The sequence below is a fragment of the Phaenicophaeus curvirostris genome, chromosome 9, assembly GCF_032191515.1.
Source record: "Phaenicophaeus curvirostris isolate KB17595 chromosome 9, BPBGC_Pcur_1.0, whole genome shotgun sequence".
Lineage (NCBI taxonomy): Eukaryota > Metazoa > Chordata > Aves > Cuculiformes > Cuculidae > Phaenicophaeus > Phaenicophaeus curvirostris.
The window spans coordinates 19,830,149-19,857,692 of NC_091400.1; the positions used below are offsets into that span (position 1 = coordinate 19,830,149).

Here is a 27,544-nt window from a genome sequence, read left to right on the forward strand (position 1 = left end):
CTTGTTTGGTGTGGGCAACTCATAATCTACAACAGAATGTTCCATTGTTTTGGTAACAAAACAAAAAAGGGGAGAGACAGTCTAGCATGGACTGGTGCTGAAAGAATGTGATTAATTATTGGTTTTGATTTTTTTTTTCCCACTAGAGTACCACAGAGCTGCAGGCAGGGCCCTGTTCTTTTAGGACCAACACCTAATTGGTAAGAAAAATGCAGGGCCTCAGAGAATGGTGTGAATACTCACATGTTGCTGTAGAGTTTGCATGGAGCTGGAACCAACGCCTCTGGAGCCCCAAGCTCCTGTTCATCACATAAATGTTTTTCAAGTGTGTGCTTCCAAGTTAGGGAAGCAATTTTTGTTTAAATGTTACAATGGCCCATTAGTGGATTGTCCTACATGGTACCTTATTCGGTTCATAGAATTGCTTAGTTGGAAAATGGCTTTGAGATCCTGTTCACTACTAAACTATCCCCGAGCACCCTATCTACCTGTCTTTTAAACACCTTCAGGGATGGTGACTCCACCACTTCCCTGGGCAGCCTCTGCCAGTGCCCAAGAACCTTTTCAGTAAAGAAATATTTCCTAATACTCAAGCTAAACCTCCTTTGGCACCACTTAAGGCCTTTTCCTCTTGTCCTGTCGCTTGTTACTTGGGAGAAGAGATCAGCACCCACCTTGTCATAACCTCCTTTCAAGCAGTTGTAGACAGTGATGAAGATTCCCCTCAGCCTCCTTTTCTCCAGGCTAAACAACCCCAGCTCTCTCAGCCGCTCTTGGTAAGACTTGTTTTCCACCCCCTTCACCAGTTCTGTTTCCTTTTCCAGATGTGCGCTAGCCCCTTAGTGTCCTTGTGAAGGACCCAAAACAACCTAGGATTGCAGGTGCAGCCTCACCAATGCTGAGTAGAGGGGCACAATCTCTTCCCTGCTCCTGCTGGCCACACCATGGCTGCTCCAAGCCAAAATGCTATTGGCCTTCTTGGCCACGGGGGCCACTGCTGGCTCATGTTCAGCAGCTGTCAACCAACACCCCCAGCTCTTTTTCTGTTAGGCAGCTTTCTAGCCGCTCCTGTAGCACTGCACAAGGTGATTGTGTGTCCCAGGTGCAGGACCCAGCACTTGGTCTTGTTGAACCGTATGCTGTTGGGTCTCGGCCCATGGGTCCAGCCTGTTCAGATCCCTTTACAGAGCCTCCTGCCCTCAAGCAAATCGACACTCGTGCACAGTTCAGTGTCATCCACGAACTGCCTGAGGGAGCACTCGGTTGCTTCATCCAGGTCATTGATAAAGATACTGAACAGAACTGGACCCAGCATTGAACCCTGGGGGACACCACTTGTGACCAGCTTCCAACTGGATTGAGCTCAATTTCCCACCACTCCTTGGACCCAGCCATCCAGCCTGTTTTTCACCCAGCAGAGGGTGTGCCTGTCCAGGCCAGTGGCAGCCGGTTTCTCAAGCAGAATACTGTGAGTAACAGTGTCAAAGGTTTTAGTGAAGTCTCGGTTCACCACACCCACAGCCTTTACCTTGTCCACTAAGTGGCTATCGCACTTGTTGCTGTCATGGCATAAAAGGGACTTCCAGAGGACTTGGGGTCAGCAGGAGCATCGTGTCTATATCTGAGTTTGGGAAAACACTTAGGTTCTGTATTGCTTGCATTTTCAGTCCATGAGATGCTCTCTGAGAAGAGAGCTATTTGCTAGTTCTTTGTTTCTGAAGGAGGCAGGCCAAACTGGGAGTGCAAAGCAAATGAACTGGTTCAGTTCTTTTGGTGCAGGGGCACTAAGCAGGGAAGGGGGGGGGCTGCCTTGGGGCAGGAGGCTCTGCAGAGGCATCAGGATAGGGCAGATCCATGGGATGACGCTCTGCAGAGCGATCCATGGGCTGGAGTGTGGGAGGTCTCTGCAGAGGCGTCTGGTCAGGTTGGATCCGTGGAATGAGCCTCTGCAGAGGAAATGGCCTCAAGTTGTACCAAGGGAGGTTTAGATTGGATATTGGGGAAAAAATCCTTCACGGAAAGGGTTCTCAAACACTGGCAGAGGCTGCCCAGGGCAGCGGTAGAGTCACCATCCCTGGAGGTGTTAAAAAGACAGGCAGACGAGGTGCTAGGGGATGTCTTAGTAGTGGACAGGTACAGTTGATCTCAAAGGTCTTTTCCTACCGAGTGATTCTATGATTATATGATTGATTTATTTGTATTAAAACTTACAAATATAGTTCTGCCCCTTGTAAGCTAGCAGCTCTACTAAATATACCAAATTCTACTGCCTGTGGAGAGGTGTCTCATATGAGGCTGTAATAGAGGAACTAATGCTTTTTTGTTGTATTTTTACCTCTGAAATTTTGTGCAGCTCACTCTAGTCAGCTAATTTTGGACTAAAGTGCTTCACAGTGGGTTTCACAAGTTCAGTTGTTTGGGGGTTTTTTTCTGATGTTTTACATCTCTACTATAAGCCTGAAGCTACTGTGCTGGGGTTCCTCAGTCCTTAAAGAAATGCATTTATTTGGAGGAAGAAGGAAGGAAAGAGAATACTATTCAGATGCACCTAGCTTTTATGGTACTTCTTTTAACAGCATACTAGCAGCTCTTTTGGCTCAGAATCACATGCTGTGAGCAAAAATCCTGCAGTTACCGACTGTACTTGGCAATCTGAGCTGCTGCCATTTCCCCATATCTCACTGTTGGGTATATAAACACATTGTGTCGTACGCTTACATTGGGGTCGTTCCATTAAAAGTTCATGTATATAACTGCAGTGAATAACACTGTTCTACCAGTTCAGGGCTCCTGCCACTCCATGATGCTGGGGAATAAAAGAGAGCTGGGTTCTGGTGCTGAGCCCACGGATTAAGAACATTGCTGCAGAGACCTGTGTGTGATTGCATGGTCGGGAAAGAATTAAACAAAAGCTGACTAGCTGTTCTACCCTCCTAAGTCGGATTTACAGGATTTAAGCAAATCTGCTGGAATCTTGATCTTACTCCTGTTGCTTACTGCTTGAGTGTTATTCCAGCTTTGGGTATGATTGCTATTAACTGATTTTAATGAATAGTTATCGGGCTGGTTCAGAAGAAATAGGTGGAATTCTAGAGAGCCAAGGGCATCCTAGAAGACAGTACTTCTTGTTCAGAAAGGTCTGTGCAGAGTAATCTGGAAAAATCAAGATGGTGGAGTCTAGGGAATCATAGACTTATTGTTGTAGAACTGTGCTCACATTAGGGTGAGAGGGTGATTTGGATTAAATAGTGGACTTCAACTACTTTAAACTTGTCCCCATACAGATAAGGCAAAACATGGCTTGAACTTTTAGATATGTTACCTATCTAAACAGGCATAGTTGTGTTGGTCTGATTTCGTCCTTGGTCTTCCTCTCCACCATGGAGAGGGCCATGTAGCCATGAGCAGCTTCATATCTGTCAAGAAATTGTCATTACATGTGCCAGAAAACCAATGGGGAGTCTTGGTAAGAAGGAAATAGTTCCAGAAGAGGACCCATGACAGAGGCTGTAACTGCAAAACTCACTCTATCTTTGCATAGTTTGTCATTTCTCCAGAAACTGAGCACCAGACTTGGAATTCTGTTGCTTTTGGTGCACCAGTCTGTCCTTTGAAGCCACTTTGTCTGGGGAATCACTTTATCCAGGAAAACCTTGCCTTGGGAGGGGAGCAAGTGACAAGCTACTGTGAGAGAGATCCAGTACAGATGTTTTCTAGAGGTTTAAGCCCCATTAGGTTGTGTCAGAGGCTGGGAGCCCCTGTTTCTCTCCAGGTATAAAGGGCAGAATAGGTGAGCAACTTAGGGGAGATCTGATGGGGCATCAACAACCTCTGTGCTCCTGACAAAGGAGCAGATTTCTCTGAATGCTGGTAGATTTTCTGTTCCTGTCTCCAGAAAATCCTTTCCTTGGGTCTTTGCTGGAACAAGTGGTTCTGAATGCCAACACATCCCCATATTTTTGTTTTGGTTGGTTCCTCTTTGCCAGTGCTGCCCGAGGGTTACAGCATACTGTGGCATCTAAGCTGTTTCCATCCCCTGTTGCCCTGATGATCTGCTTCCCTCTATAGGAGGATAGAGGAGATTTGCTCCTAATTAATTGTGTGTAATTCTTGGCCAACTCCACTGTGTCCAGCATGCACTGTGCTACAAATCCACTCTAGAAAGGGCTCCCTCCCACCTCTCAGCATCCAGAGTGTAATGGAATTTCCTTGTCTTTGATGAGTGACTGAGGATGAGGCAACACAAAGCTGTCATGTGAAGTGAGTAATGGGCAATAAGCGTGGGAAGAAAAAAAACAAGCTTTTTGTCAAGCCAGTGGGTTTTTACCAGCCCATTCCTTGTTTCTATGCTGAAGGTGTCTTTGGAAATACTGCTTAGCAGACTTGGCCAGGAGTGAGCTCGTTTCTTAAGGTGACCTTCATGTTTCATGCTGCAGAAGAGAAGTTAATCCCTCCAAAATCAGAATATATAGGAAATTCCCACAGGAATGATGCGAGGAGCGGCACAGGGAATGTGTAAAAACAATTTCCCAGATCAAATGGCTTCAAATGGACTTTCTGAGATTTAGTAATGTGTAAAACTTTTGGCATAGCCTCTACCCCTAATTCATGTGAAGGAGCAGGAAGCTGAAAACACTAAAACCCCCCATGGGATTTTTCATAGCAATACAATAATGATCAACCCTCTGGAAAGCATCCCAGCCAATCCAGTGGAGGTAACTTCACAGCCCAAGGTCGGGGAGACGTTTGATGGACAAGATCTTTGGAGTTACTACCCGTGATTGCAAGATGCAGGGCTGAAAATTAGGAATGCGCTCTGGAGAGGGCTGTGCCACCTGTGGGTTTTCCACGAGGAGATCTGGAAGCTGCTTAACGTGAAGTTTTCTAGGTTCAGATCTGAGGAGTGTTTGACCTCAGGAAGCTCCAGCAGCCAATCGAGGAGGCAGTGGCAGGGGATAAAGTCCAGGTACCTTCCAAGAAGTCTAATCTCTGGCGAACACAGGTACGCGAGCTGTCTCCTCCAGCTCTGTGGCCGCAGGTTTTGTGGTAGGATACAGCTCCAGCTGTGGCTGTTGTGCCTCGGGGAGAGGCTGCTGCAGAAGGGGGAATTGCAATCGCTGTACAGAGAGGGATGGAGGCATCACTGGAGGGGAAAGAGAAGAGGCAGCTGCGGGAAGGGGTGGGCAGGGGCAGAGAGGAGGGGATCTGCCCTGGGGAGCAGCGTTGCCCAGGGCTGGGGAGAAGGGGCTGAGGCTGTGCCCCGCCTGCCTGTGGTGGCCACCGCCCGTTCAAGAATACCAGCGAAATCCTGGGCATGATCTCCTGGGCATGATCTCCTTCGTCATTTCTCTCCCTTCGTTTTCCCCTTACTGAAGAGAAGAATGAAGGAGGAGAAGCAGGGGAAAGTGAATTTCTGAGGTGCTGCTGGGAACTTTAATCCCTGCCCTGACATCCCTTTCCCTGCACAGCGATGGAAGCGGCATCCTGCTCCCTGCGGTGCGGAGCGCCTAGTGCACTGCTCCCAGGGAATGCCGGCTGCGGAGCCTGGTGAGGAGGAAGCTGCTGAGTGAGGATGTGATGCCTGAAGGAGCAGCTTCTGCCCAGTCACCACAGGAGGGATGGAGATCCCCAAGGTCCTTGGGTTCCTGGTAGAACTCTCCAGTCTGTTATCCTGTCTCACATGCGTGGAGGTAAGAAACGGTTATTCTTTTATCTGCTTGTAATAAGTCACATGGCTCTTTTAAGTGAGTAATCTTGTTATTACTTGAATATGTTTTCTGAAGCATCCAGGCAGCTGTGGTCTCTGGGAAGGGCTGGGGGCTTGGGGAGGGATTTATTTCATTGTGCATATGAAATTCAGAAAAGGAAACAAAGCAGGATGCACAATCACTTGCAGATGCTTTGGCTCAGGTTTCCTATATTTCCCCAGCACTGCAGTGACCCTGGCAGGAGAGATCCTTTGTTTCTATTCTTTGCCAATTGACTGAGACCCCTATTGCTGTTGCAGAGGGGCAATTTACAGCCACACGGACCTGGGGCAGTGTCTGCATCACAGGCTGTTTGCACTAGAATTTGGTGGTGCCGATGGTCAGTGTTGGGGGATTCTGGAAGCTGCTGTGGGAACTGACAGCAACTAATCTTCCTTAAGAAGGGAAGCATATTACTTGGACTGCAGTCCTTTTGCTTGTGGTCCATCTCCAAGAGCAGCAGGTTCAGGCTTTCATGTACAGGCTGTTATTAGTCTGACCCATCCCTCTATCACCTGCAGGCTTACCTGTGCATGCAGGTGCTTGTTAACAGCTAGGAGACAGGGAACCTGGGTTATGGCTCAGTCCCGTCTGTTGCAGTGACAAAAGTGTAGCTTACCTTACTTTCCTCTCTTTGCAAAGAGCTTTGGCATTCTCAGGTAAGTCCTTCAGCATTGTTGGTTCACAGATTGTTATGTTGGCATGCAGACAGATGGTTTTTTGGCTGAAAAGGTTTTTTCACCTAAATGCTGTTTATCTGTGCATCACTTAGTGCATATGCTCCTGAGATCTGAGCTGCTATTTCTGAACCACATAAGAAATTCCTCTTCAATGTGCAGTGTCACATTCTGACTCCTAGAGGGTGATGCTGGAGCTTGGCTGTGGTTGTCAACGCCTGCTGGACCGTCTTCATAATCTTGATTTGAAAATGACGTCTGCCTTGAGCAGGTGTTATTCTGGTCAGGTCCCTGTGGAAACTATCTCTGCTTGCTCCAGAGGTGGAGTTGATTTAATTCCAAATTTTACTCTTCTCCTTTTCCAGGGAGAGGTGAAGCTGAGAAAAGCAAAAGATGATCTGAGGGCGGTAGCACCTCTGCTATGAGGACAGGCTGAGAGAGTTGGGGTTGCTCAACCTGGAGAAGAGAAGACTCCAGGGACACTTTAGAGTAGCTTCCAGTACTGGAAGGGCTTCCAGGAAAGCTGGGGAGGGTCTCTTTATCAGGGAGTGCAGGGATAGGACGAGGGGGAATGGATTTAAATTTAGATTAGACATTTGGAAAAAATGTTTCATGGTAAGCGTGGGGAGGTGTTGGCACGGGTTGCCTGGAGCAGCTGTGGCTGCCCCAACCCTGGAGGTGTTCAAGCCCAGGTTGGATGGGGCCTTGAGTACGCTGATCCAGTGGAATCAGGGTACTCATGGCAGGGTGCTCATGGCAGGGTGTGGAGCTGGATGGGCTTTGAGGTCCCTTCCAGCCCAAACCATTCCACGATTCTATGATTCTAAAATGACTGTATTTTAAAGAAACACAGAAACATTTCCAAGAGCTCACATTCCTTATGCATGCACTTCTGCTTTGTGAATTAGAATTCCTTGTTCATATAAAAGCATTGAAAATGTTCATTAGGAAGTATTTAAAAATTAATTGAACTGCATGGAGCTAGCAGAAACACGCACAGTTTGTTCTTCTCACTTTGAGTCTGTGAAGATCTTGCACCTGCCTGCATGCCATGAAATGGTGTTGAGCAGAGACCCCTGTCTCTCAGCCGGCAGCCAAGTTATAACCATCACAAACACTGCTCATAAGAGGAGATGTGGCTTTGGGCCTGGACAGCAGGCTGGAATTTTGAGGGTTTTGTTTCTTATTTTTTCCCTTAGCTACTTAATCCCTTTGGATAACACCATAGGCCATATCGTATTCTCATGCATTAAAAACAAAATTCTCAAAAAGCCTTGTTGGATTTTCTTCTTTAGGTGTTTCCCACTTTATACATGGATGTTTATCACTATTTTAACAGGGATCCCTGGGGGCACCATCCCATCACATAGATACATCTCTGTTGCTGAGGCCATAGATGTTTATAGGACAAGGCAGAGAGAGGATGAGTGCTTATTCATTGTTTTTCTCATCGGTACCAACAATTTCTTCTAGCTTCTCTTTCCATAGGCATCTCAGGCTTCAAATTCTACTGGAAAAGAACAAGCAGAGCCCTGCAATGTAGTGCTTAAATGAAGGGTAAATCTCTGCAGGCCAGTAATTAGTCATTTTGTTGTTAGTGGGCAGAGCTGTGATTGGATTTGCAAGGGAGCAATGGGGAGAGCGGGAAGAGGCTGGTTACTGGGGCGTGTTTGCCTGCAGTAGCAAAAGGCCAAGTTGCTTTTAGGACATGCCCATGTTTATTTCATTGGATAATCATCTCTCTGCTTTTGCTGTTTCTTTTCCCAGGCTTTCCTGGGATCCCAGCCCAACCATAACCACTTGCAGAGTGCAGGTAAGAACAAGACAGTATTAATTCAGTCATCGGGCACATTCTTTCCCGCAGTGGTGATCTGAAACTGTAGGTATCATGAGCCACTGCTACCTGGCATTGCTCCTTTCTTTCCATCACTTCTTAACCTTTTCTCCTGCTTCAATGCTTCTTTATCTCCTCCCCCAAAGTGGCCAGACTGCTTTCTTTCCTTCATGTCTGATACTCTTGCAGTTCTGTATCCCTTCTGCGTGTTCTTTTCCTTTCACCTCTTTCTCTGCCTCAGTCTTTTTTGCACACTCACCTTTCCTCTGCTCTAATACCGACTGAATTCCGATGTGCCCCGCACCAAGGGTGCCAGTGGATGCAAAGTGCAGTGTGTTTTTCAGACACCCACCTGTGCCTGCTTCTCACTTTTTCCCCTTGCAATTACCTTTCAGTTCTCACTGACCCCATCTGGGCTGGAAGGCAAATGGCACGAGGCAAAGCTTTTTGCACCCCTTGCTGTTTGCCTTGTGTGCCTTTGCGGCAGAAGGGTTTTCTGAAAACATGGGCTTTCTATATATTTCTACTATTCCATGAGTAGACCTGTAACTATTATCCATTTCTAAGTCTGCTTTTCCCATGTCATGCACTCTGAAAAGGAAACTCTCACACATAATCTGGTTTCTTTCTTATCTCAGGGTCATGAATGGAGAGATTTCTTCTTTTGTTAAAGACTGTATTATATTAATTGTCGGGGTTTCTTTGCATGAGATATTTCACACAGGCACTGGCCTGGAACATGGGTACCTGCACTTCTCCCAGAATAGGTTCCCTTTCCTGTCTTACATGTTGGCCAAGTTCACATAAGCTGGGTGCTGTGCTAATGTGGGACAAACGTACAGTGAAGTACCCTGTCATTTCCCACCTTTCTGCTTTATTGAATGAAATGATAGCTACTTTTAAACTCATCTTAATTTCAATCAATTCAGAAAGGCAATTATCTTCTACAGAGCTTAGGATCAAATTTAAAAGTGTCTCATTCAGGTGCGAAAGGAAGTGGAGGAGCTTGTGCCAGGCTCAAGTGCTGCTCCAGGGTAAGGTAATACATCTACTGGAATAAATGGTAAAGGGAACTGGTTCAAATTGTCCATGTTTAGGCTGAGAGTGAACACATTTCAAAGGTCTGCCTGGGAAGTTCATGACTTTCAGATCAATTTGTACTTTAGATAGTGCAAATAAACATTCTTTGAGCGGCTGTCTTGAAAAGCAATAGGATTAAAATTGGGCAAGTGGCAATTGAGACTGCAGACACCAGAGATGTTCCAGGGGATCAGCTGGTATCTCCCACATTGTCTGAGCCACAGTGTGTGATGCCTTACGTGGTGCTAACAGTTCCCTTGCTGTCCCAGCATCCAGCGTGTGCAGTGTGGGACCTCTTGGGTACTACAATGGCTCGCTGGCAGTCACCGAGGCAGGGGCTGAGTGCCTCAGCTGGGCTGAGTTCCCCGACTACATCCAGCAGTACCCGGACCGCGGCCTGGGGGATCACAACCACTGCAGGAACCCGGACGGGGGAACAACACCCTGGTGCTTCTACCGGCTTGCATCGGGGGCCATAGGCTGGGCGAACTGTGACTGTAACCAAGGTAAGGGCGCTGCGTGTCCCTGCCAGTGCCTGGGCTGTGCTGTCTCAGGGGGCTGAGGCAGAAACGTGTTGCATAGACTGTAAGCAGCAGGTTGGGCACCCTGTGAAAGAAGCACAGTACAATAACTGTCCCAAATTGCGGAAATAATTCAGCCTAGAGGCTAGCCTGTGTGGGAGAAGAATGTCTGCATATAGCAGGGGGTGGATTTAAGCTGCCATAGCCATAATGACTTATATAGATGGTTTTATTGTCAAACAGGGAGACTTCCTTTTTTTTGGTACTGTTAACTTATGCCACTTCGAAAACAGTTTAAGTTATGTGGAAAACAACCCACTCCTGCTCCTTAAGTGTCCATATCAGAGCTCTCCTCATGCAAGTGTAGCAGCTCAAACATAACAAGAATTCTTCTGTGGCTGGGTTTGTAAATATTCTGTGGCAAGGTAGGTCACAGGCTTGCTTCAAGATTCCTCGCAGTGCTGATACAAGGCTGCTGCTTACTCTGAGGTGTGCAAGGGAGCTCAACTCTCAGAACACTGGTGCCAGCACAACATTCTTGAAAAATTTCTTTTTGTCCTGCTGTTTTCTGGCCTTCCTTGCTTTTCCCACATTTTGAAGAAGAGTTGAAGTGCCAGTTTAATAAATGAAATAATGAAGTCCTTTGCTGTGCCCGTGGAAGCGCTTTCAAAGATGGCTTCGTGAAACTGAAGGACACACACAGTGCACTGTGCTGTGTGCCCACGTTGAGGTACTACAGACAGGTCTAGCCTTTTCCCAGCACATAACCAAGGGAGGGGATATGCCCTCTAAACAGGGGTAGGCACTTGCTTTTTTTTTAGAGAAATTGAAACATATTCACCTACTGTTACTGAACTTCCAGCTGTGGCAACAGTGACTCTCATAGGTGGGGTGATCAATGGAAACCAGAGCAGTGGAATGTCAGAAGGAATCGGAAAGCCTGCCAGTTCCATATACCTTTTCAATGGCATGTAAAATCATCTTGATTTCACAGAAGGAGAATCCAGAAGCTGTGGCAGAAGCCAAAGTTCCTGCCAGTATTACCATAGCTTTGAAAAAGACTTAGCACCAGCCATCCTCCTACACAGCCGTTGCTGGGAGGGTGCCATGTCCCGAGTGTCTCCAGTGACAGCACCAGCAGAACAGGGATGAGAAAAGCCAAGTGCAGTTCAAGTTCAAGGCTTGCTGATCTGAAACCTCCATTAGAAAATAGCAGCTTTTCTTTCTTTGTTTTTCCCTTTGGAAGGTGTGGTGCGGTTGGCTGTGGATAACAGTGTGGAGCTGTACTTCAGTGGACTCTGGGGCACCATCTGTGCTGACCACTGGACTGACTGGGACGCCAGTGTTGTCTGCAGGCAGCTAGGTCTCAGGTGGGAACCTCAGTCTACTTGCAGGAGTTATGTGCTCACATGGGCTTTGAAAGAACCGTCTCTGTGGTTACCGTCCCTCTGGCGTAGTGTGCAGACTGCGGGAGAGGGGTTTTCTGTGTGGTCTCATTGCCCACTTACCGGGGTCCTTTCCTACTGTTTTTTTCATGTGGCTTCGCCCAACCCCAGTCAGCATTTGCAAGAACTTTGTAAAGTAGCAGTTCCTGCTTGGTGCTCCAAGGCCTTGATTGGTGCGCTGTGAGATTGTATCCCCAGTTTAGTATTGCCAGCTGGAGCTACCATAGTGATCTAGTAGGAGTTTTGTGAGTGTGAACCTTCTTTGGGAATCTGGGATTTGGACCTTCAAAATTCCACATAGCAAGGAGATAAGGACCACAAGGAAGGAAGAAGATGATTGCGGTGTTTGGATGTTTGAATCTGTTGATGGTTTGTGCATCACTCTCCAATGGGGGTGCCATTTCTAACAAGATCACCTCCTCTTCTGTAAGTGGGAAGATGAAATGGGTTGGATGGTGGGAATTGCTTTCTGCTTGCTTGTGCTCTCCTATTAGGCTGTAAATAGCCACCCCTTCATGCACTTCCAGTCAGCTGAGCTCACTGAGAAGTGAAGTGCTGCAGCTGGGCTACAGAGTCAGAAGAACTGAGGGGAACTTGTAAATCAAGCAGTGCTATCATTGCTCTCTTGCTTTCTCTGTACCAGTGAGATCGGCACAGCTGGGAAGAAGCACCATCCCCGACTGTGGCCTCTTCCCCTGCACCTGCAGTCAGCAAACTGCCATGGGGATGAGACAGCCCTGCTGCAGTGTGGCTATCGGGAAGCGGTGTCTGGTGTGTGTAGCCAGGGGAGCGCCACGGTAACGTGTGTCCCTCCAGAAGGTATATTTTCAGGGGAGGTTTGCTCCCTGTTTCTTGCATCAGTGCTGCTGCTAAGATGTAAAGTCTAAGGTTGTGAAGCTGCGGAGAGCAAATCATTGGAGCATATTCTACTTGCATATGCAGTTCAGGTGGTTATCTTACTTCCCGTGGAAAATTATCTGTCTTTTCCCAATCCCATAATCCTCAGAGTGGGCATACTTCTACTGTCACTGAAAGATGGCTGTTGCTTATGACTACATTCCCTTTTTAGCAAACCAGGTTTCTGTCTGCATGCAGCAAAGTCCTAGTTTTTGTAGCAGCCACAGAGCCATCCCTGGACCAGCAGCAACCTGTACCGTGGAGTGAAATCACCAGTGCTGCTGGGGGGCTTAGAGGGGAAGATGTGGTGGAGTGGGTTGGGAGCATCCCAAGAACTGCTGGATGGGCTTTGTCTCTGTCTTGCTCTGTTGTGCTCTCTTTCCCTTTCTCGAAGCACAGGTGTAGGAGCCCCGCTGCGTTTGGTCGAGGGAAAGGAGAGCTTTGAAGGGCGAGTGGAGGTGTACCACAATGGCAAGTGGGGCACCATCTGTGACGACCAGTGGGATGACCGGGACGCTGAAGTAGTTTGTAGGCAGCTGGGACTCAGGTAATTTCCGTGCTCAGGTAATTTCATGAAGTGGTAGCGGAGTTAGGCATGATGAAGAACGTGAGAGCACGTCCTGTCATTATAGCACCAGCCCTTTATATAGGAGCCGCACATAAACCCCAGGAAGATAATTCTGGAGCGATCATCCCATAAAGGGATTTTGAACTAAATCCCTGTCAGTCTTGTGGGTTTATGCTGTGAGAAAGAGTTGGTGCATCTCCAGCTGAGGTTTGTTTGTGTTTATCCCTGTTCATTATTTTTGCACACACGTCCTAATGCAAATCTTCTTGGCCTCAGTGGTAACTTATCACAGTGATTTCCATGTGTGAACTGCAGTTGTTTACTTGGTTAAGTTCAAACACCTCCAGTTTCACTGCCAGCCCTTATCCCCTTCAGTCAGCAAAGCAAGGGAGCACACCTCATTCTCCTATGTGCCATTCCACGCTTCACGTGGGAGCTGCTGTGTATTGAGCGAGCTTGAAAATCACACCACCACAGAGATGCTTACAGTGATGATTCAGGTGTGAGATCCTCAGATTTTGGGAGTTTTGCCTGTCACTGATATTGAACATCGTTGTCTTGGGGACCTCCCAGATGTCTGAACTGCTCATGTTGTAGGCACATTTTTGTACTCTTGGAAGATTGTGTTACGAACGTTTCCAGTAAGGGATTTTGGTTAACAGAGGGCAACACTACTGTGTCAGAAATCATCAGAGTCTCTATGCTGCCTGTGCATGGCAGACTGAGGGCACAAGGCTGTGACCTTCCTTACTGAGCATGTGTCTGTGCCATCTGCAGTGGGAACCCAAAAGCCTTGTCGTGGGCTCACTTTGGGCAGGGATCTGGCCCAATCCTGCTGGATGAAGTGGAGTGTTCAGGCAACGAACTCTCGCTTGACCAGTGCAAGAAGAGTGACTGGGGACAGCAGAACTGCGACCACATTGAAGATGCCGGGGTCTCCTGCGACCCTTTCACAGGTACGGATCTGCAGCTCGGTGCCAGTTGCATGCAGCGGGTCTCCATCTCACATCACACAGCGTGCTCAGCAGATAGAACACTGCTTCAGGATCCTGTGGGGCTTCTGTGTGTGGTTCCCACAGAGGATGTCAGACGTGCACCCAGAGAGTGAACAGCAGGTGGGAATGAATCAGATCCAGGCTTGGTGGTGTTCCCACAGCTTTCCATAGATGGTATAGAATGGCTGAGATGGATCCTCCCCCGACAGATGGGCTGCACTGGCGGCAACTGAAGTGTATTTTACGACTACCTAGAGATGTCTCTGTCTTTGGTTTCTTTCATTCATGAACTGTACAGAGACTGCAGCAGTGGGGCATGAGCTGTTTCTCTTCTCCTCCACTGAGTGCTGATCTCCCTCCCCTTGCAGAGGGCTCTGTCAGACTGGCTGGTGGCCGCAGCCCCCGCGAAGGCAGGGTAGAGGTTTATTACAACGGAGACTGGGGCACAGTATGTGACGATGGCTGGACGGACCTCAATGCCCAGGTGGTCTGCAGGCAGCTGGGCTTCAGGTAGGACTGAGAGTGTGTACAGTGTCTGTGTTTCCTAATTCCAGGGATTAGATTCTGTCCCCCTTCACTGGGCTAGGCTGGACCTTAATCATTTGATGCTGTCTTTGTTAGAAGAGTTATTACCATTATACAACTTTATTCAGAAAAGATCAATAGGTATCCACATCCTTTCCCAGGAAAATCCACATCTTTATTATCTCCTGCCCCAGCTGTTTTCACAGCAGGTAACAGGCTTGGTACTGTCCTTATGAGCCCCTCACCAAAGGCAGGAAGTTCTCTCAGTGCTCCTTAACCTTGCACCGCTATCCCCTCTGCTCTGTCAGCCGAACACATCACCTGCCTCAGCAGTTGAACAAAGATCATCAGCGCAAAAAAAAGGAATCTTGGGGATTTTCGTAATGCTTTTCTTTCAGCTTATTGCTGAACTTAAGTCCTTCCAGGTATGGTTTTGGGGAAGACTTAAAATTAGGATATTCTGGTCTTGGAGCCAGCAAAGGTTTTTTTGTGACTTCTTTTTAGTATGATTAGAGTACCCTTGTAAAATCTCAACTTCATGGATTGAAAAAAAGACTAAACTTAGTCTCCCCTTTGAGTTCAGCTTTAACTGTGTTTGCTATCTCTTGTAGTGCCTAAAAGTTGGCAGTTTTCTGCATTTCAGTTCCAGGTAGCTGCTTCCAATACAAGGAAGTAGAATGAATTAAATGTTGGTGGTTTTGGTGCCTCCTCTGCTAGCCCCTCCCCAGACTGATGTACCTGATATCTGTACCAGGCTCTGGGTGTAGCTGGCCCTCTGTGCTCCTCTGTGCCTCTGACCAGTCACTAGAAATGGACTGGTCGGAGCGGCCCTCCCTGGGAACAGAGGCTGGTGAGATGTGCAAGCTGCTTGGCTGCCCTCCTGCCTGTCACCGAGTGGTTTAGGTCAGGAGGCCACTGATGGCACAGCTGGGCTCTGCAGGGCAGTCTCCCTTTGGGCCCAAGCTTGGGTCTCTCTGTGGGATTAATGAGTTTTAATGAACCTGCTGTTTTGTTCTGTTTCCTTCCTCTAGTGGTCCTGCCGCCCTGGCCTCTGAAGGTGACTATACTGCTGGCCAAGGCTTTATCCTACTGGATGATGTGGCTTGTCTGGGGACAGAGCTGTCCCTCCTGGACTGTCCCCACAGCAACTGGGGGCAGCACGACTGCTCGCACGTGGAGGATGTGGGTGTCCGCTGTTCCCCTGAGAGCAACGTGGTCATGGATGGCAGCCTGGGTAACTGCCTTGCCTCTTGCTTTGGACAGTGGGGAAGTGTCACCTGCTGGTCTGTTCCTTTGGGAGCCCTGGCAGATGTGGGAGTTTTCCCTGTCCTTCGAGGAGGACTGCTAGGAAGGAGCCCTGGCTGTCCTGGGACACAGCCACAGAGCTGTGGCTCCACCGGACCCATGGCCAGACCTGCACAGAATCTGAAACTGGAGGGGATTGGTGGGCAGCCTCTAAAACAAACCTGAGGGGCTGAGGGACAGTGGCTGCCTTGTTGTGCCGTTGCTTGCTGATGACACCTTGGCCTCACATCTGCGGGAACGCAGGACCACTTTAACTGGACCCTCTAGGAAACCCTTTGGTTACATTGGTGTCACACCTTGCCAAGACAGGAGGACTTCAGATGCAAAGGGCTGTTGAGTGGAAATTGGCACTCTTGTGTGTGGAAGGCACTCTTCTAGTTAAAATTGTGAATGTCTTTCAAGTTAGCATGACTTTCTTATTTATTTGAGGCTTTATACCCTCACCGTTCCCTACTACAGGAGATTTTCCTGTTTGTCAGACATTTTTTATTGAAATAGCATCCAACTTCTGTTGTTTTTCCTGGATGTAGAATTCTTCTTTTGCCTGGAATAACGTAATAGTTTTATAATTTAAAGGGTTGATTTCCAAGGCATGTTGAAGCTTGTCCACTCTTGGCTCAGAGTTAATAACTTCCTGTCTGTTCATGTTCTCCTCTTTACTCAGCTTTCAGAATATGGTCCCCTAATGATTTCCAGTATGTATTAAATAAATCAATATGCATGTGGTTTTCTGATTCAGCACAGAGTTGAAATGAGGGTCAAAGTCTTTGTATAGAAAGGCTCTTTGAAGCTCACTGGGATTCGTCCTTTCCTACAGAGTCCAAGTTCTGGGCACCTCACACTCTCTGGTATCTCTGTTTGCAGTGACCCACGTGTTCTCTGCTGCAGGGCCTCCTGTGCGGCTGGTGGATGGAGAAAGCACCAAGGAGGGACGGGTGGAGGTATTCCTGAACGGGCTATGGGGCAGCGTCTGTGGTGACAACTGGACAGACAGAGATGCCACAGTAGTTTGCAGGCAGCTGGGATTCAGGTAAGGAGCTCCAGTACCCGCATCTTGTAGATACAAACAGCTTCTCTCTAGATCTGTTTGTGGGGTTTCATTTCTTAGTTCTGGCAAACCTGTGTATGCTTGAGGGAGTAGGGTCCTGTCCTCGCAGTGCCTTCAGCAAGCGCTGTTCCACTGCCTGTGTGCAGAGTGACACATGAACATTATTTCTCTTGACATGTGCTGGGAGCTTCAGGTTTGTCCGCCTCCTGCTTGTTGCACATTAGTCACCCTCTCTCTAATTGCAGCGGTACAGCAAAAGCCAGGGCAATGGCTTATTTTGGTGAAGGCCATGGGCCCATCCACCTGGACAACGTGGAATGCAGTGGCACAGAGCACAGCCTGGGGCAGTGTGTCAGGCCTGACACCACGATTCACAGCTGCTGGCACAGTGAGGATGCCGGTGTGATCTGCGACTATGTGGAAGATAAGGTCCAGGACATCAGAAGAACAGGTGGTGTGCCGGTTTCTTCTGTGCACAAATCTGGGACTTCAATATCTTTGCATGATTTTCTGCTTTTCCCAGTGGGCCTTCTCTTCTTTGGCTGAAACTTCACCTACAAAATAAGCATGTCCTGTCCTACACCTCCTGCTTTTCCCTTGTTTTCATTGTCTGTCCTTAGGAGCACAGGGTGCTCCAGAATGAGCTGTTCCACCCAGGAGCCTTTGAGCTGGCAGAACTCCCCACAGCCACATCACTGTACCCTTCCTTAGAGCTGTAGCCATAAGCAAACTTTGGGGTTAGAGCACTGAGGAAATAGTGGCAGAGGTCCCTTTCCTGGCATAAGAGTGCAGATACTGGACGTAGGCACCTCCACCAAAACTGAGGAATCAGCTGAGAGAGCTGGGGTTGTTTATCCTAGAGAAGAGGAGGCGGAGAGGAGACCTCATTGCTCTCTACAACTACCTGAAAGGAGGTTGTGGAGAGGAGGGTGCTGGCCTCTTCTCCCAGGTGACAGGGGACAGGACAAGAGGGAATGGCCTCAAGCTCCGCCAGGAGAGGTTCAGGCTGAACATTAGGAAAAAATTTTTCATGGAAAGGGTCATTGGGCAGTGGCAGAGGCTGCCCAGGGAGGTGGTTGAGTCACCTTCCCTGGAGGTGTTTAAGGGATGGGTGGACGAGGTGCTGAGGAGCATGGTTTAGTATTTGATAGCAATGGTTGGACTCAATGATCCAATGGGTCTCTTCCAACCTAGTGATTCTATGATTCTATGAATTCCATGTGCACAACACAATGCAGTCAGCTACCATGCAGATCGATGCCCTCAAGGAAGGTGAATGGTATTTGGCTCTGTGATAGCAATTCTATATACCTGAGGTGGATATATCTACCCAACTGCTCTAACTTTGCCATGCAGGTCCAGAATCTGCTGTGTGCGGGATGCGCCTGCTTCACCGTCGCAAGAAACGGATCATAGGAGGAAACAAGTCTCTCAGGTACTCCCTGAAATTCTTGGGAATGCCAGAGCTGGTTCAAGCTTTCCTACAGGCTCTGGAAGTAGCCTGGTAAATGCTAAATATATTCACATGTTTTCTCTGGTGATTTTAAACCTGAGCAGAATCAGGGGGAAGAATGCACATCAGACAAGCCCAGGTGGGGCAGAGTGGATGGGAAAAGAGCAAAACAGCTCCTCTGTGTGTGATGCCTGCTAATCCCCTGTTCCTTCTGCAGAGGCGGTTGGCCATGGCAGGCCTCACTACGGCTAAAGGGTTTTCGTCGAGATACTCGTCTGCTCTGTGGAGCAACACTGATCAGCAGCTGCTGGGTAGTGACTGCAGCCCACTGCTTCAAAAGGTACGTCTGTGAGTGGAGAGCCCCAAGGGATACTCAAAGATAAACACGATAGCCTCATACAAGGCTATCTGCCCACCCCAGTGGAGCCACTTGAGCAAAGCTCCTAAAACAAGACCTTCGGCTTATGATGTGTGTGATCGGCTTATGATGTGTGTGATCTTGGCACACTTATAGGGATGACTCAATGCAGGCTTGCTTTATCCTTCACTGCTTACACCTGCCCTCTTAACTTTGAGGCTTTACAGCTTGAAGGGAACCAGCATCTGCCATTCTTCAGTGCTTTAAGGAACTTTGAACACAATGTCACAGGCCTTGCAACCGTTGTAGTCCTTTTTGTAGAAAAAAGTCCTATGCATGGGGCACCCATTGATGCCAGCAGCTGGCTAAAGAGCCCCGCAGTCCTGTAGTCAGCACTGTTCCACCAGTTTGTGGGAGGTGGTTCAGTGTCATGGCAAATGAGACTTGTGTGAGTCTGTTTCTCTTTTAGAGTATCAATACTTTGAGTCTCTTTTTCCCCAGGTTTGGTGTTGATGTGCGGCGCTACCTGGTGCGGGTAGGTGACTACCACACAGGCGTGAAGGATGAGTTTGAGAGGGAGCTGCCTGTGGAGCAGATCATTCTCCACAGGAACTACTGGGCCGGCAGCAACGACAATGATATTGCCCTGGTCCGCATGCGGGGCAGAGAGGGGCATTGTCTCTCTTTCAATCGCCATGTTCTGCCCGTCTGCCTGCCTGACAGGAAAGAAGTGTCTAACATCAACAGGCAAGCTTGCATCATCTCGGGCTGGGGAGACACAGGTGAGTGATGGGACTTGAGGAACAAGAAATAGGGAGGAATCTGGGTTAAGGAGCCTGCACAGGCTGTTAGTTTATGTCTGCACACCTCAAGGCTGTGTCCTTCCTGCTCCTATTCTCTGTGCCAGCACACGGTGTCAAGGAGCAGAACAGCAGGGCGTTTTTTTGTGCCATTGTATTTTCTTCTGATTTTGAGGCTTCTTGAGCCTGTCCATGGTGAAAGCTTTTCTCGCCATAGCATCCTTCTGAAGTTGTGGGAGACAGCAATGCTGCCATCTGGCCAGAGCCCTCTCTTTCTTCCCTTTGCTCACAGCAGACCACTGAGGCAGCAGCCTGTGCAGAGCTGGTGTACAAAGCCTACAGGAGGTCCTCACGTTTCCATGACCTCTTACCTTCTTCATGAAACTGTAGTAAAGTGGGTGCTTGGAGGTGGAAGGAGTCTCCCTCCGACTACCATGCTTGATCTCCCTGGATATTGCTGCAAGGACAGTCGGGCTTTGAGGCTGGTTTCTGCACTGGGTTCAAGACAGCCTGTACCTGTCCTCTTACAGCACATTGCTGTGGATCTTCCTAGGTAAAAGGGAGCAGAGAATATTCTAGAACGTTTTAATTATTAAACACCTGACACTCTGAAGGTGATGTTTTATAATGCTGGGCTTGATATGCATGCGTTACCAAGGTCTGGAGATAGCTTTGAACTCTAACAAAGCTTTTACAACTGGCAGTCCAGTCCTTTCCCCTCTGGGGCTCTGAGATGTGGTACAGGTCTTGAGTCAACGAGGCCTTTCTGGGGCTGCTGGGATTGTAGTAAAGCCAAATGTTAGAAAGACTCACTGCCAAAAGGCAAACAAGCCCAAGAGCTTGTCTGTTGATTTTGGATTTACCCATCCTTTCCCATCTGCTGCTCCAAATGTTTAACTGCAAATATAAATTCATTTTTGGCGTGAGTTGTGGTGGATGCACATGTCACTTCAGGGTGTCTGGAGGGGATCAAGGGGCAGCTTAGCCACGTATCTCCCTGAAGCTGTGCTGGGACTTAACGACTAGAATCCCTCCCACGCTCCAAACCCAGCTTTCCCAATGAGAGCTGCAGTTACCTGCTGCCTTGTGAACGTGGCACAAACCTTGATCAGAGAAAGGCCACACTCGATACAGTGCAGGAACCCCATGTTCTGGGCAAGTCTAGGCTAATAAAGAGATTTGAGCAAACAGAAAGAAATGTGGCCGAAGGTGAAGTGAGCTCCCTTTGAATAATATTTGGATGCCTCTGAAACATCCTCCAAAACTTCTCCATGGATTGAGCACTACACTACTGCATTTATTCTCTTGAGAAAGCACTGTCCTTGTTTTACAGAGGAGGAAATGGAGGCTCAGAGAGGTGAAATAAATTGAACAAGGTTCAGGTTGGTTGTTGGCACAAACAGGAGTAAGACTCATCCTTTGATCTAACCTCTTTTTCCAACCCCTTCCCCACCTCTTTGATCCTGTAGCTCTTTCTTGTGGTCTGGCTTGGCAGTGCTGTTCTCTGAAGTTCTGATGGTTCAGAAATGCCGTGCCTAGCCTGTTTCTGTGCCACAGCCTTGACATTGAATGTACAAACACCTGCTTTTTGTGTGGAGCACCATCGCTCGAGGTTGCTGCTGTTGTCTGTACGTGAATCGATGTGGCTGGTCTGTTCTGTTGCAGGGAAGTCCTATTCGAGAACCCTGCTGCAGGGTGTGGTGCCCCTTCTCCCACGGGAAGACTGCGAGGTCCGCTACGGGCAGAAGTTCACTAACCGCATGATTTGCGCTGGGAACCTCTCTGAAGATAAGCGAGTGGACAGCTGCCAGGGTGACAGCGGAGGGCCACTCATGTGTCAGAGGCCAAATGGACGCTGGATCATCTTGGGGATCACTTCCTGGGGTTATGGCTGTGGTCGGAAGGATTCCCCTGGAGTGTACACAAAGGTCAGCAAGTATGTACCATGGATCAGGAGAGTGACCAAGCTAAAATGAAAACGTCTGCACTCGAGGAACTTCAACGTATGGCCCTTTGCCCTGCAGCAGCAGACAGCTGCGGCTGCTGGCCTGTGACTGAGGGAGATTTGTTTGTCATTGAACACTGGGAACAGACTTCAACATAGATGGGAGAGAAAAACAGTGATGGCTGATTCTTTAAAGTCTTTGGTTTCACTTTAGCTTGTAATCTCTGAGCAGAGAAAGCAGGTGTCCCCTGGTTAGAATGAGAAGTCTGCTGCTCTAACTGCCTGTGTTCTGTAGCGCAATCACACTTGTTCCTTTGCCCTGGCACACAGAAACGGTGGAAGTGGAGGGAGACCTGCCCCTATACATCTATCCACTTTTCATTTTATGTTTGCATCCTTGAAAAATGCTGCAAGGAGAGGTGAGATGCTTGGAAGATGGCACTAGGCTCTGGCATAGGGGAAATCGTCAGATACTTTTACGTAACAGCTCTCCTCGATCCCAGGCATCAGAAGATTTGACCTGAGCTGGGGAACAGGCTAACAGCTGGGTTTTTTGCCTTCCCCGTTATACCTCTAGGAGGAACCTTCTGTCTTTTGAATAGCAGGTCTGCTCCCATGTGGTCCCTTTAAAGTGTCGGTCCCTGCTGAGAGATGCTTGTCCTTCCTGGAAATGTGTCACATTTCCATCTGCCAGGTGCGGTGGTTTTATTGCTGCTTTCTCAGTATAGCGGTTCTTTTGTGTTTTGGTGTTTTTTTCTTCCTTAAAGCAGCATATCCTAGAAACAGTTGTTGGTATGAGAGTACAGCTTCATTTTTAAGAGATAGTAGCTTTCTTGCCTTCGTGATTACTGCAAAGAACTTAAAAATGTGACCTCAAAAGGCTGAATAGACATGTTATTTTTTCTTTAAATCCAAATTTAATGTTAATCTCAAACATTGAGTTGTTGAATCACGATTTTACAGCACTGCAGAGACTTTCTCCTGATACCTTTTTCACCATAGTTATTAACTGCCTTTTATTTATGCAGTTAGTCTTTAACACGTCTGTGTTCACAGTTCCCCCACAAAACATGGGGATATCCCTGGGGTGTAGATCCAGAACAAACACAAGGAGTGAGTAATGGTGTAAATCAGTAAGTGTGCTGCAAAGCAGCTTCCTGCTGTCCCAAAGTGTGTCCTCTTCTTGCAGCCTCTGGGCTAAGCTTCCTCTCTCCTTTGCACTGCTTCCCTTTTAACTCCACTCAGTGGGAGTGATCTGGCTTAACTCGAGGGTGCGTGAGCGGTGCCATCAAGCTGTAGCTCTCAGCCTGGACAGAAATAATACTGAGAGACAGCAGGGCTTGTTGAATGCTTCAATTTCTTCCCTCCTTCTCATCCAAACAAACAAACAGTTTCCTTGTAGGCCTTAATCATTTTTGTAAGTTAAGTTAATGTTCTTGAGTAGGCAGAAAAACAGACAGAAGGGCCAAGTGCATTAAGAGTCGTGCAGCACCCTGTGCCTTCTCGCTGTGTGTGGACACCCAGAGGCAGGTCTGATGGGGAGCAGGGAGCAGTGAGCTCTGATTTATGACCAAGGACCCGAACACGGAGAGGTGATGCAGAACGGGACATGTCTTGTGCAGATGTGCACATTTTGGGTTCACTTGTGCTCTGTTGGGTCAGGCAGTGGCTGCTGTCTGGAAGGTCTGCACTCAGGGCACAGGGGTGTTCAGTACCTAGGGATTGCCCAGGCAAGAGCACAGCCTGTGGATTAGCAATGTCATGTTACAGGGCATGTGGCGACAGCCCTAGAAATTGCCTTGGATTCAGTAAGTAGTGACTGCCTCAAGCTTTAATTTGTCTTGTATGAACTGTGTGAATGCTGAACTGAACAGTTCGATTCACCCTTCCCAGGGATTACAGGACAGATGGGCTGCCAGTGCTGTAACGGGCCACAATAGAAACTTGATTTTAAAAAAAGAATTGTAGGAATCCTGGAAACATGCAGTGTGTCAGAACTCTTGCAAACTGGCCTTTGAGACAGCTCTGTTCGCGCCTCTTCTTGAGGGGCTGAATGTCTGAGGGGCAGTTTGTACGGCTAACCTGGTTTGAAGTGCTAGGCTTGCTCCTTGGGCAGCATGTGCTCTGCTCTGCGCTGGCTGTGTTGTCCTACAGCAGCTGGCAGAGTCCCCAGCGCCACTGCAGAGCGCTCCTTAGCTGCCAACAACTGGAATGGCAGGAGGACTGAGGGCATTTGTGTTACAGATCTCTGATCCTGCGGGGGATTAAATGCCAAGTTCCACACTGGGAGCAACAGTACCTGTCTGGGAAACGTGGAGCAGTTTGGCTTTTGCCTTCAGCTGCCCCCAGGCCACTGCACTGTACCAGAGCAGCGTTGTTGCTCGTTACTGTTTAAACTGGGACTGTGGCCGAAACCAAACTCGTGCTTTGGCTTTCTGAGACTACTTGGCTGGGTGAGTGGCACCCAGCCACCCTAGGACTGTGTTTTGTACCTCGTGTTGGCCAGCAGCAGATATTTCAAAGGACACCACATGTGAATTTGTACTGAACAAGTTCTAACAGCCTTGCCTTTTGGGCAGTTTTGTTCTTGGACCATTGAAATTAGTTATTTGCATTACTACTATTATTATTAAAAACAGAAATACAAGTACTCTGTACTCTGAGTGTCGTATAAACACTATGCACTATCCTTTTGTGATTCTTCTTTTTCTTAAGCATGAGAGTTTATATCCCTAACTTTTAAAAAACTGTGTAGTGTAATCAGCCTTGATCTTTCATATAAATGTTTAATCTCTTATTTAATCCAGCTAAGCTCTCAGCCTCAATATTTTCTGGTGATGAGAACCCATATAATTCTATTCTCCACAGCATGTAATTTCTTTTTATAGCTGCTGAATTAAATGCCTTTTGTTGTCATTGAATCCCATCTGTCCTTGCGCTCTCAGCTATGTTAGGAAACGAGAGGCCTGACTTCATCCTCTCTGTTGTCCATTACCCTAGAGACAGTCCCTTTTCTAAAACGGTGGTTTCTGTCTCTCTTCACCCCAAACCATCTCAGTATCTGATACCGTGCTAACTGGCTCTCCACAGCTTCTCCTTCTGCTGGCTCTTTGAGCTTGGCTAACCAGAACAGACTGCAGTTTGCCAGGGGAGGCTGTGCCATCTGCTGATTGCATTCAGTATTATTTTCTCCAGCAGGCAATGCTGTCAGTGGTGCCAGCCCCGTATGTGTATGATGTATGGATGCTGGAGTGAGCTTTAAACTAGCTAGTGTGTTCTTGGTGGCAGCCTCACTACAACAGGGTGAAAATCCAAGGTTGATTCCTCCCATCTCAGGTAGGCGCAGCAGCCCTTCAGCTCGGAGCGATGGCTACAGGTACGGCTGGGGAGTGCAGCACAGCTCTGGGTAGGGAGCACCTGAACGGCTGTGTAGAGCTCTGCCTTGGCTGACATACTTTCAGGGCTGAAACATTACTCCGCTGGATAAGGCTAATACTCATACACTATTTCCAGGGGCTGAGAGCTCAGTCACTGTTGCTGGTGGCTGCACTGTGCCACATGGATGCTCCCATAGCTGTGCGGCACAAACTGGTTGTGTGAGAAAGGTTATGTCACTGTGACCGGCTGGGAGCATTAACATCAGTAGGCACATGGATATGGTAATGGTCTACAGAGCAGCTCTCACTGCTTCAGGTATCCCTCTTGGAGGGAGTGCTCCACAAAGGCTGACCGAGTGCTGGTGTTGTCCTGACCTGCACTGGTACCCTTGTCAGCCCTGTCTTGACACCAGTCCAGACTTCAGCCAACTGAAGCCGAATTAAAGATTTATCCCTTTCTTGTAGCCGAACACAGTTCTGATGAGTTCTGTAATTAATCAGGCAGCTGTTCATTACTCTGGACAGGATGCCAATTGCCCTTGTAATCCTTGTACACTTGTAGCACAGAACAACAGACCAGTTTCTTAAAGGTGTCTTGAGGAACTAGGAACACAGGTATTTACTCTTTCTGGTGTAAGAGTGGTTGGCTTGCCTTTTGTCTGCCTGCCTTCCTTTCTGGAGCCAATATCGTGAAGTCTTGTCACCCCAAAAAGCTGCAGTGACCCATCAAGAACCTGCAGACAGATTTCATGTGTATATTCAGCAATCAGATGAAAGCTTTTGAGAGATGAACTGCACTGTGGTGTTTAACACTATTTTGATAGACTCACTGGGAGTTTCTTGAAGCCAGAGGGAGCAGAATGGCCTCTGGTAGTGATGAGGGCAGGACCACTCCTTGTGGAACAAGGGACTATGACCTAGACCAACACACATCTCTCAGGCTGTATTTTCACTTGCTCAGAAAAATATTTAATTTTGCACATCAAGAAGAAAAACTCACTGGTGTTGTAGCCCACTCGGTCCCATTAACACTCCTTTCTCCTAACCAGAGGCTGAGTAGCTCTGACATCAGCCAAGTGCCAAACCTGTCGTGTCCCCTGGATCAGCACTAAAGGCTCACAAGGTATGCAAATAAATAGATTATGCTATTACTGTGTGGGGCTCTGTCTTGTTTTTAATAAAATAACCTGTTTCAAGGGCAGGTTTTAGATTTTTTTTCAGTACTGAATTAAGCTAATTAAATCTCTGTATTAATGTTCTTTTTAGAGCAGCTTTAACATGCTAAAGCAAGTTACAAAGTCAGCACCATGGTAGCTGCCACTACAATGAAATGCAGCAGTTCTTCAAACACCACGCATTTGGCCGTTTGGAACAGGTAAGGGGTATCTGCAGGTCAGCTCATTGCACCTAAAACTAAACAGGATTTAGTATATCAACTTTATAATTTGTTGTCATAGGGCACCTTTCTATACTACCTTTGAACAAACTTGTTCAGAGTGATTTAGTCTCCTTTCAGTCTCGGATTCATGTGTCACCACTCTAAGAATCAAAGCCAGCCTCTGGAAAAGTGGAAGCAGGAGGGAAATGCAGCCGGAATGAGCTGCAGCTCCCACTGCCCGCCCCCCCAGGGATCTGTATTGCTGTATAAAAGGTCTAGTTTAAAAAACAGCCCAGCTCCTTGCAAGGCCACTGCTACTGCATGTGCTTTCCAAGTCAGCAGAGTTGGACTAGGGCTGATGCCGGCAGACTCCAAGTATTATAGTGCATAATTGTGTGTGCTGACTCCGGGCTGCTGTTAGGAACTGACACGCACTCGCTGACCAAGAAGCTGCTTGTGGTTAATGCCTCCCTCGCTTCATGTCTGCCTTTGGGGTTTTCTATGCTACATTTCTTCTCCTGCTTGTGCAAGTGGGAAGCAGCGTGTGGGCATTCAGACAGCTTTCCATATGTCAGCAGGCATTGTGTCACCAAGGCAGCTCCGCAACACTTTGCTGCTGTCACTGCCTGGAAAAAGAACAAAGTCAAAACCGTGGTTAAGGTTACAAGTCTATCAGGTCTTGTGTTTTGTATTAGAGCACTTGCCTGCTGCCTTCATGTGGTGAAAAGTCTTGGGAGGAGCATACAGCATGAGCCTACTCATTTCAGATTGCCAGCTTTGGATTGTGGAACTGAAATATGAATGAGAAGGAAAGTGGGTTTTACTACATGCAATTTTCTAGCTAGGATAGCTACTACAGTCATCAGGAAAGAGGAAGGGAGGCATTCAAGTGTCACCACTGACGTTAAATTCTTACTTGGGCACCATTTCCTCTTTCTAGTGGAGGCAGGCAGCACACTGCTCAGACAGCCTAGGCTGGGTGCTGCACCACTCAAACTGGCAGGTCTAGAGGGGTACCTAGCATTGGTGGGAGGTTTCTATGGAATTATGTTTATGTGCAAGAGGGAAAAGAGGAAGTAGAGCCAGCAGAGTGGATCTGTAAGTACGCGGATTATCCAGCTGGAGTAATTTATGCTTAGAAAATCCCTTAGACTTAAACCGTGCTGATGGAGGACAGGAGTAGGACAGACAAATTCAAACAGATTGGTGAAACCCCAGTGTGCCACTTGATCTTCCTCTCCCTGCTTTTCAAATCCCACACATGCAGCCAGAAAGACAAGGCACCTTTCTCTGCACAAGTTTTCGAAACTAGCCTGTCTCTTAAAAGGATGAAACAAATGCTTTGGATCAGCATTACCAAAAATAAGCTCTGAAGCTCTGCTGCTGTGATGTCAGCTAAGCAAAAGGCTTTGTCTCTCCTCTCTGTGTATACCTGTGCTGGCCATCATACAGACATGAGGGCAGCTGAGGCTCAGAGGGCTGAGCTGGAAACGGGTCTAACTAGTGCTGGGCTTGCTTTCAGGTGCTGCCCAACAGAAGAACCAAATAGGAATTAAAATTGCAGCAAGTTAATCCTGCTGGGCCCGTTTAG

General features: G+C 47.9%; 1 protein-coding gene across 2 annotated transcripts; it reads left to right on the forward strand.

The window, feature by feature from the left end:
• The first annotated feature begins 3,774 nt into the window (after positions 1-3,774).
• On the forward strand, positions 3,775-22,297 carry LOC138723828 (neurotrypsin-like). 2 transcript variants are annotated; one of them, XM_069863193.1, is made up of 16 exons: positions 3,775-4,260; positions 5,469-5,690; positions 8,192-8,237; positions 9,608-9,844; positions 11,106-11,229; positions 11,948-12,123; positions 12,601-12,748; positions 13,547-13,725; positions 14,133-14,274; positions 15,321-15,523; positions 16,483-16,624; positions 16,888-17,093; positions 17,999-18,077; positions 18,313-18,435; positions 18,955-19,235; positions 20,919-22,297. In XM_069863193.1, the coding sequence occupies exons 2-16, from the start codon at positions 5,619-5,621 to the stop codon at positions 21,227-21,229; spliced, it is 2,469 nt and encodes an 822-aa protein (XP_069719294.1). In that variant the 5' UTR covers positions 3,775-4,260; positions 5,469-5,618; the 3' UTR covers positions 21,230-22,297. The 2 variants fall into 2 exon arrangements, with proteins under 2 accessions (XP_069719294.1, XP_069719295.1); XM_069863194.1 differs by lacking the exon at positions 3,775-4,260 and adding an exon at positions 5,035-5,046.
• Positions 22,298-27,544: the final 5,247 nt, after the last annotated feature.